Source organism: Elephantulus edwardii, unplaced genomic scaffold (genome assembly GCF_000299155.1).
Source record: "Elephantulus edwardii isolate Elephantulus edwardi_28Jun2011 unplaced genomic scaffold, EleEdw1.0 scaffold00006, whole genome shotgun sequence".
In the NCBI taxonomy this organism is placed as follows: domain Eukaryota; kingdom Metazoa; phylum Chordata; class Mammalia; order Macroscelidea; family Macroscelididae; genus Elephantulus; species Elephantulus edwardii.
This window is the reverse complement of record NW_006399756.1, coordinates 29,994,374-30,003,900: the sequence shown is the minus strand read 5'-3', so window position 1 is coordinate 30,003,900 and position 9,527 is coordinate 29,994,374. Positions and strand designations below refer to the sequence as shown.

The window sequence follows — 9,527 nt, the reverse complement described above, 5'->3', positions numbered from 1 at the left end:
TGTGATGTGTCTGCAGCGGCTGGCTTGGGCCGTGTGTTTGTGTGTATGTGTGTGTGCACGAATGTGTCTAAGTAACGGTCTTTGTGGGTCCTTGTTTGTCTGGGAAGGGCGTGCATGATGGTGCCTTTGTGTGTGGGTATGTGAGTGTGTGAGAGGGCTGGGGTGTGCCGGCCTGTGGGGGAGGAAGTGTGGTTGGAGAGGATTAGTCATTCTGTAGGATTTTGCCTCACACAGCCAGATGGCTGCGCCAGACTTTTCTCTCAGTGCTGTGGAGAGGGCATCTACTGAACTCTTCTTTCTCGGATGGGGGTGCCTCAGGAAGAGGTATTGGGGGAGACTGTTCCAGCTCTGCCAGGAGTAGCCTGCCAGGGATCATTCATTGTGAGTTGAGGAAGGTGGGTCTACGGAGGAGACTGCATTCTTGCAAGAGCACAGAGCTGGCATCAGAGTCCCCTGTTAAATATCTGGAATAGGTCAGCCCTGGGGTGACCAATGAGCCATTGCTTTCCTCCAATCAAGGGATAGGGTGTGGGATGGCTGTGTATCTAGGTCACAGGGCAGCTGGGACCTAAGTCTTCCCATGAATATGAGTGTATTCTACATGCAGTATGCATGTATTTGCATGAAGAGTATACAGGAGCAGACAGACGCATGCAAGTTAGCTGCTCCTGGTACATCGACTACACTCACGACAATGCAGGCCAGGCCAGTAGACAAGGAAATCTGTCTTCCTGGCTCTGCTCTTCCCCCTCCTCCTCATCCAGTGGCTCCAGGTGGCTCTAGTGACATTGCTAAGGACACAGCTCCTTCTCTTCCCTTTGCTTACCTAGCTGGAGTCACCTTGAGCTCTAGAATGGACTAGCTTTACACTCAGGGACCAAGGTCGAGCTTCCAAAATTTCGCTTATGGAAGGAAGCCTTGGCCCCTCTGACCCTTGTCCCTGCCTTGCAGAAAATGGGTGAGCTGCCTTTAAACATCAACATCCAGGAGCCTCGATGGGACCAAAGTACTTTCATGGGCAGAGCCCGGCACTTCTTCACTGTCACTGACCCCCGGAACCTGCTGCTGTCCGGAGCACAGCTGGAAGCTTCCCGGAACATTGTGCAGAACTACAGGTGACTCCTGTTTGGCCTTGAATCTCGGGTTGTTTTCTTGCCATTATTACAGCACCTCTTACATTTACTTTCCCAATTTGTCCTACCCCACCATCCCCATTTCCTGGCCCTGCCTGCTGGCATCACAGACATGTGGCACAGAGCTCTAACTCAGAGGATTTGAAGGCTGTGGGTTATTGGTATTTATGGGTGGTGCTTGTTTTGTGCCTCACAAACACTAAGCAGAGACCTCTCTTCCCTCCTGGGCCCCCTCTGCGGACTGAAGGGCTCAAAGTCCAGTTCCTAGGACATCAGAAAGTACTCTTCTCCTCTCCAGGGGCAAGTGAAAATCCTTACAATGGCCTTGGCCCTTTCTGCCACTGGAAATGACTCTTACCCATGACCCAGCATTTTGGCAGAAACAAAAGGGTTTTGTGTGGCTGAGGAGGAAGTAGAATCAGAGCCCTCACTTCTGAGAAACTTTGATACCCAAAGGCAAGGCAGGGAGCTTCTTTATTTTGATTTTGGGGAGCAAAATTCCTAGTTCTCTACTCAGACTCTACCTAAACTGAGGAGGTGGGCCCTGGAGAAATGTGCACCGGAATAGCCTTTCTGTGTCCTGTCCACCTCTGCAGGGCTGGTGTGGTGGTTCCAGGGCTCACTGAAGACCAGCTATGGAGGGCCAAATACGTGTATGACTCTGCCTTCCACCCAGACACCGGGGAGAAGGTGGTCCTGATTGGCCGCATGTCAGCCCAGGTGCCCATGAACATGATGATCACTGGCTGCATGCTCACCTTCTACAGGCAGGTCCTCGCCTTCCCGAACTTTCTGTCTAAACTAGACTAGGTGCTTCCTCTGTGGGCCAGGAGATAGTGAATGGTGAGGGCCACTTGTATAGGATCGAGTCCTCGGGAAGAACTGAGGCCTGGGAGCTCTTTCACCCCAGAGAGTGGGTGTGTTTATCTAAGGATGTGGGAGACAGTATACAGGGGTTATTGGAGCAGGTTCTGGGGTTCTCATATGAGGCTGTCCTGCTGCTTTGGGAATAGCCTTTGATGACTGATTATAGGGGCCCGTGGGTAAGGGATAGTACAGAAGGGGCAGAAGTAACTGGTTTTGTTCCTTCAGGAAGACCCCAACAGTAGTGTTCTGGCAGTGGGTGAACCAGTCCTTCAATGCCATCGTCAACTACTCCAACCGCAGTGGTGACGCTCCCATCACAGTCGGGTGAGAGCTAGGGTTGTCCTACCCTGGAACTACTCCAGTGCCCTGTTGGGTCCTCGCTTCCCAGTCCACTGTTTTTCTCTCCTTTTCATTCCTGTTCCCTGTAGTCCCTTGATCCAGGGACTTCATTCCCTCCTCTCAGCCTTCTGCCCACTTACCCTACTTTCTCTGCCCACCAGAGGGCATGAGTCCTCTTGTATTCGATTTGGGGGTTGGGTGGGGATCTGCCTCTCTTTAAGGGAGCTCTGGTGGCTGAGTGGTAAGAAACTGCACTGCAATCCCAAATATGATGATGGTTCAAATCCACTGGCTGCTCTATGGGAGAAGGATGGGTAATCTCCTCTTGTGCTATTTAATGCTTCTGAAGACCAGCTGGAGGGTCCGCTAAGGGTCAGTTCCAACTCCACAGTATTCAGCAGCAACAATAAACCCTCTGTAAGGGGGTTAGAAAAAGGGGCTTTTAGACAAGTCTCTACTAGAAGTAGGGAAAGGGTTTTTCTCTGCAAATGAAGCTACCCTCCCAAGCTCCATTCATGATTGAAGACTTGGCTTGTCCCTCAGCTAAAGAACCATATTCTGGACTCTTTGGTTCTTCTTGTGATCTGGCTTTTCAACCCACAGGCAGTTGGGAACAGCTTATGTGAGCGCCACTACCGGAGCTGTGGCCACAGCGCTGGGTCTAAAATCTCTCACCAAGGTGAAACACCCCCTTCACCTCCTTCCTTCCTCCTGTCCCATCTCCTTCCCCATCACTCATCTTCCCTGATCCACAGGCTTTCCCTCTCTCCTAGACTTCCTCACTACCCTCTCCTGTGGCCCCCAGGGTCCCTGACCTATGTTCTTCCTCCGCAGCACCTGCCCACTCTGGTTGGCAGATTTGTCCCCTTTGCAGCAGTGGCAGCTGCCAACTGCATTAACATCCCCCTGATGAGGCAGAGGTGAGTGACCCCAGGCCCTGGTGTGAGCATGTGGGCACCCCACCCAGGCAGACCTGCCCAGAGTGGGGGTGCATCTGTCTCTTCTAGGACACGGATGACTGCTGAGCCCTATTTTGTTATAGCCTCTCAATCTGACCATCAGGTCCTGGGGGAAGGAGCACCAGCCTTCGGGTCTGAACACTATAGATGGGACTTGAGGCCTTTGTGGTGACTCCCATCCCTTCTCTTCCCAGGGAGCTGCAAGTGGGCATCCCAGTGACCGATGAGGCAGGTCAGAGACTTGGCCACTCAGTGACCGCAGCCAAACAGGGAATCTTCCAGGTGGTGATATCGAGAATCGGCATGGCCATTCCTGCCATGGGTGAGGCGGGGATGGCTATGGGGTGTGGAAGGCTCTGGCAGAGGGGAGTGGTGTGGGGGTTCTCTGAGGGCAGTGAGATTCTGGGGAGTGCGAAGGGGACTGCTATGAGGGGGAATCCCGTCTCCCTTTGGGTTTCTTACTTTTGCTCCACTAATTCCCTTCTTGCCTGCCCTCCCCACAGCCATTCCCCCTGTGATCATGAATAGTCTGGAGAAAAAAGACTTTCTGAAGGTGGGTTACTCAGATGTCTCCCACCCTGAGAATGGTGGTGGCTGGGAGAAAAGGTGACCAGCCCCCAACTCTCTCCCCAGCCTAACTTGAGCTTCTGTCTATTCTTCCCACCCCTGGACCATCCCCTCCACCCTTAATAGGCCAGTGAGGATGCACTGAGCTTCCAAGGGTAGGACTCTGGGGTGAGGGGACTCAGCAAGAGCAGAAGGAGACAGAAAAAGAAGGAAGGAAATACATTCTCTCCTGAAGGAGATGAGTGTCACTTAAGGGGCCTCTGACATACCCAGTAATGGACTTTCCTTGTCACCTGTGCTGTCATGCTTAGTGATAGTCATGCACACATGTAGGCATGCTCACAGGACAGGGAAACAAAGCACAAGTATGCAAGGCTCATTCATGGAATCATTTATTAACAAATACGTATTGCGCATCAGCTATGTACCAAGGATATCGTAGGGCTGAGGAGACACTCCTGAAGAAAGCAGCCATAGCCTATCCTCATGAAGCTCATAGTTTGGTGCGGAAGCAAGTAAACAAACCAATCAATATATCACTACAAGTTACACATGCTTTGTTGGAAACCAATGGGGTAATATAATTGAGACTAGCTGGAGAGAGCTGTTTAGATATGGTAGTCAGAAAAGGAATCTCTGAAAATCCAAAGGTTGAGAAGGAGAAAGCAGGACAAAGAGCCTGGAGAAGGGTGTTTCAGGTAGAAGGATCAGCAGAAGCAAAAGCCCCAAGGTGGGACAGGCCTGCACATTTGAAGAACAGAATGGTGGTGCCAGTGGCTGGAACATTTGGGGATGGGTGTGCAGAACAGAAAGTGCATTTTGAAAAGGGATGTATTCATGCCACTGAGACTGGAAGAAGTGAGTGGAAGGTTAGAAAAGACTCCTGAAGAAAGTTATTCGTGGGAGAAGTGAGGGAACAAAAAGAAGACTGAGGAGTGCAGTAAGAACTAATTCTGGAAGGCAGGAATGGGAGGGACAGCAGAGGATGGTCGGCAAATAGGTCTGGGTGGGGAAGAGTAAACCTCCTGGAAATCTCAGTTGTATTAGAGGTTTCTAAGAGAATGATCTGGGCCATGTAATTGAGGGCTTAAAGGCAGGGCTGGTAGGCTAGATCCCTGGTGGGTGAAATGGGGTGGGGTTAGAGAAATGGGGGATACATATCATTCTACTGTCTATTTCCCAACAGCGCCGTCCTTGGCTGGGGGCACCACTGCAGGTGGGATTGGTGGGCTTCTGGTAAGTACGCAGGCACTTAGCTAGCTTGAAAAAGCATTTTTCCTATGATGGACATGAATGGTTAATTTGTTACTTTTAAGATGTTCACACCTATCATCATGTATGTACTCAGTTTCAATGTGTCCTGGACATTGTTGGGTATGCAGTGTGTGCTAGGGACAAGCGCTTTCCTTGGAGATTAGTGTCTGGTTGAGGGGTTATATTCTCCACATCCAAGAGAAGCAGTGGGGGAATACAGCTTTTGGCATATTGGGAACCATCCAGGAGATTCACGTCTATTTATTCCCAATTCTGTCACGTACTGGCCCACTAAGGACTTTGCATCACTGCTCCAGTTACTCAATGTTTCCTAAAGGTTTTTTCAGTTTTACTCAGTTTCCAGGCCCCCTAAGGGCTGATCCCAAAGGTGGGGTGCTTATGAGCTATCGAGAGGGAATAAATTTAGGCCAAAATTCACAAGCCTTTCCAACTGCTTTCTCCCCAGCCTTGTATTCGCTACCCCCTTGTGCTGTGCCCTGTTCCCCCAGAGGAGGTAAGTGATACCTTGGGTGTGGCTGGGGGGCTTCTGATCAAATCACTACACAGCCGGACCAACTGTCCAGAGGGGCCTTCAGGAGGTTCAGAGAGGAGGCCTGGTAGCACATGACTGATGTGAGGGTGGGGAATGACAGTAAGCTGGCCCTTCTGGCAGAAGGAAGATTCCTTAGGCTGGCCACAGGGTGAAGAGGGAGAGCAGTTCCTTAGCCTCAGAGGTTTTAATCTGGGGACACTTAGGCAGCCTGTGCTTCTCTGTTACAGCTCCCTCCATGTGAGCAGGCTGGAGCCGGACCTCAGAGCTCAGATCCATGAGCAAAATCCTAGCATCGAAGTGGTTTACTACAACAAGGGCCTTTGAGAGGGGGTCAGCCCTATCCCTCTTCTTCATCGCCTCGGAGCGCTCTTGAGTGGAGCCCTGTCATTCCTTCCACTTTCTTGTTTGCCTGCCACTGGGCAGGGGACTTTGAGGGGCCCTGAGACCAGCAGTATATTAGGCTAGGGGACATGCCCTCATAGGCCTTTTCCTTTCCTCTCTGGTTCCAAAGAGCAGGGTCAGATAATTCTTTGTGTGTGTGTGTGTGTGTGTGTGTGTGTGTGTGTGTGTGTGTGTTGTCTTGGGTTGTTCTGATACTCTGTTATCTGCCTTGCCGCACCTGTCAGCTAGTCAGGTTACAATACTGCCTTTCCTAAAATGTCCTTCTACCCCGCCTAGTCTTTTACTGGGCTTCAGAGAGTGAGGCACACCAGCAAGTCATCAAAGTGAGCCGAACCCTTTATATTTGTATTTGTGGCTCCTGACTTCTAAAGTAGGCTCGGAAATTGTGCTGGCTGAGGAAGACACATTGAAATAACAGAGGCAGGAGGCATATGCATCCCTCAGGGCCACCCCTAATCCTGAAGTCTACCCACTTCCTCTCTTCTACCAGAACAAAGATGTGCCAGTATCCTCTACTGCCCTCATCAACATCTTCCTCACTCCTTAAACACAATCCTGCAAATACTTGTTCTGCTCTGATATCCTGATCTCACATCAAATCCTACAATCTCATCCCCAGCCCAAATGCCATGAAGGCAGTGCAAGTACCCTCCCCCTTAACGAACTCTCAACAGCCCTTCCTACAGAGGATCACAGCTATGGGATTGGTGCTTGAACGCCCCAGGTGTCTGAGTAGGTGTAAATAGGGCACCTTCAAGGGCAAGTAATTCAAATGTACACGTAGCACAGGGAATTCTCGGCTAGGTTGACCTTTGCTAGACATTCAGCAAAATCTCCACCTCCACTCCTTCTTTTTAAAGACTTGACCCTGCTCTCACCCTCATACCCATTCCCCAGTAGTGGAAGTGCACAGGCACCAATGGCTGGTCCAAATGGAAGCTGAGTTTGGTAGGAGAGCTGATGATGGTAAAATGCAGGGAGAAAAAAAGCTTGGCTCCAAATACCATGACCTTTAGTTGAAGGGGTAGGAGGAACAGGTGAACAGGGCCCCAGGGGGAGGGACCCTCTGAAAGCACTTTGCTGCCCCCTCCAATCAAACTCCACCAGTGATAACAGCTATAATGTCATTGTTTCTCAATAAAGTGAAAGCCATCTAGTTTTGGGGTTTTTTAAATATTCATTGGATTTCATTTTCTGTGCTTAGTCTCTGGGGTCTCTATATCTCCCTACAAAATCTAGGTCTTATTCTCTTACCAGGGAGCTCCGGTGGTCTAATAGGTAATGAGTTGCCCTGTTAATCCAGAGGCAGACAGTTCGGATCTACCAGTTTTTCAGCGGGAGAAAGATGGGCAATCTCCTTCGGATTCAGTTTACAATCTGAACCCCCACTAGAGTGAGCTGAAGTCTGTTCCTCATTTACAAGAGCGTTCTTGCCCCTCCACTCCTGTAGGGAGCCTCACCTCCCAGCAGAGGGCGCTGTGAATTTAAAAAACATATCAGTTTTCTTGTCCCTCAACATTCTTGCACCTTCAACGTTCTAAAGCCAAAACCCCACCACCCAGAAACCAATTCGCAGCGACCCTTTAGGACAGAACTACTCCACGGGATTTCCAAGGTGGTAATTTTTTATACAGGCACGCTGCTGCTTCTCTCTTGCAGGGCAGCTGGTGGGTTAAAATCTTCGACCTTCTGGTTAGCAGATGAAAGCTTTAACCATTGTGTCACAAGGGTGCCTTTTCTGAAACCAAGGATGTAAATTATTCCACTTTCTATTCTCTCAGCAAGTGGAGTCCTTGCTTCATTCTCTGTTTTGCTAAAGGAACTGATAGTACACCGACAGACCATCCGAAGCTCTTGGATTTGCTGGTTTCTCTCAGGTATTTCAGAGTGAGTGCGAGGGTTACCTTGTTCTAGTTCTATCAAAGAGAAGCCTTTGGGGGACCAGCACGCCCTCCACGCCACTCAGTGCTCCCATCAGTTCACTATGGGAACAAGCCAGGGAAGGGACCATTTTTCATTTACTCTTCAGGAAACTCTACTTTCTCTCATTTTTTTTCCCCTTTAGGGGAATAATAGAGTTCAAGTTTCATGGCTGTTAGAGTTACTACTAAACAGTTCATAGCTGTCTTTTTTACCCTTAATCTTAGAAAGTTCAGAAGAATCAACATTTATTATACAACTTATTCCATACTGCATGCAGAGAAATACCCTTCATCTCTTATTTTTCACCCCAAAGATTTCACATTATTTGGAAAAGAAAGGCTTTTGAGAGCTGAATAGTGACAGAATAGGATACCATAAACTTGTTATCTTGGTCTGTGGATCACCTGATCTTCTTTGGGTATGTATGTAGATGTTTTCCTGTATAAAAGAGGAGATGACATCAGCTCTTGTTCACTGAACTCCATTATGCGGTATGAGGCCCAGTGGTAAACAACTCACTGAAGCCAAGTGCTTTAAATTCATGGGCTCCTTGATCTTTGTAACAACTTCTGTGACCCAGACACATGTCCATTCTCAGAAAGCCACAGTCTAAGAGATAGGAAGAAAGCTGCCTCTTGTTACACAACCAGAAGGTGATAGGGCCAGGATCCACTGTGCCAGGCTTCCTCCTCACCAGGCATGCAGTCAGCTCTACACAAACTCGAAGTCTTCTACTTGGTCCCCTTGGGAGGATATCCCAAGGCATATCCTCCCTGGATCCAGGTTGTCTTCAGCCCAGCAAAACTTACAGATCCACCAATGTGCGTAGACCTTTTACTAAAACCACTGAGGAGTTTCCTGGCTTGAGAGTTTTAGAGCTGAAGAAGAAGGTTTGGTATGTGGAAGTGTCTTTTATAATTTGTCCTGCTAAGACTAATAGCAGGCTATTTATGAGAAGCCTCAGGTCAGCGTACTCTACTCCCAAATGCTTAACCAGTTGTATAAGTCCATACTTTCTATTAACAGGTCCATCTGTGGCTCAGTTCCCCAATTCCTCTATGTCCTACAGGTTCGAAGATTTGCTAGAAAGTCCTCCAGGGACTCAGATCCCTCAGGGGAATAATTCATGTGACTGTAGGCATGCAGGCTAGACATTTTGTTTTTGTTTTCTTAGAAACTGGTGAGCAATGGGCCAGGCTGTATGCAGTAGGAAGCTTAAACACAGTCACACTGGCCAATTTGTGTTTTCATACATCCTCTGGTGTGGAGAGTGTTCTCTTTATATTGTTGTTTCAGTTGTTGATGATTAGTAAGACTATATTGGTTTTCAAGACCATGTGTCTGCAATTAAGTTTGCTGGGGACCTGAAGTGATAACGAATGGATTTAAATAAAGCCAACTTTTAGGCTAACACCACAGGGAGCATGTCTGATCTCATTGACCTGAGAATTGAATCTGTGCTATTAATGAGAATTCTTACTCCCCGTGATGTTAGTGAAGGTACTGTTTTCACGGGTCCCATCCTGCCAG

General features: G+C 49.0%; 1 protein-coding gene across 1 annotated transcript; it reads left to right on the top strand.

The window, feature by feature from the left end:
• The first annotated feature begins 954 nt into the window (after positions 1-954).
• On the top strand, positions 955-5,996 carry SFXN3 (sideroflexin 3). Its single transcript, XM_006880016.1, has 10 exons — positions 955-1,115; positions 1,730-1,904; positions 2,230-2,324; positions 2,943-3,018; positions 3,174-3,259; positions 3,493-3,620; positions 3,802-3,851; positions 5,052-5,101; positions 5,586-5,633; positions 5,900-5,996. The coding sequence occupies exons 1-10, from the start codon at positions 955-957 to the stop codon at positions 5,994-5,996; spliced, it is 966 nt and encodes a 321-aa protein (XP_006880078.1).
• The last annotated feature ends 3,531 nt before the right edge of the window (positions 5,997-9,527 follow it).

Bases quoted from the DNA above. Each gene is read 5' to 3' on its own strand.
- SFXN3 (XM_006880016.1), top strand. From the start codon at position 955: ATGGGTGAGCTGCCTTTAAACATCAACATCCAGGAGCCTCGATGGGAC. The intron at 3,621-3,801 runs GTGAGGCGGGGA...CCCTCCCCACAG, and splicing joins CATGGCCATTCCTGCCATGG to CCATTCCCCCTGTGATCATG. The intron at 5,634-5,899 runs GTAAGTGATACC...TCTCTGTTACAG, and splicing joins GCCCTGTTCCCCCAGAGGAG to CTCCCTCCATGTGAGCAGGC.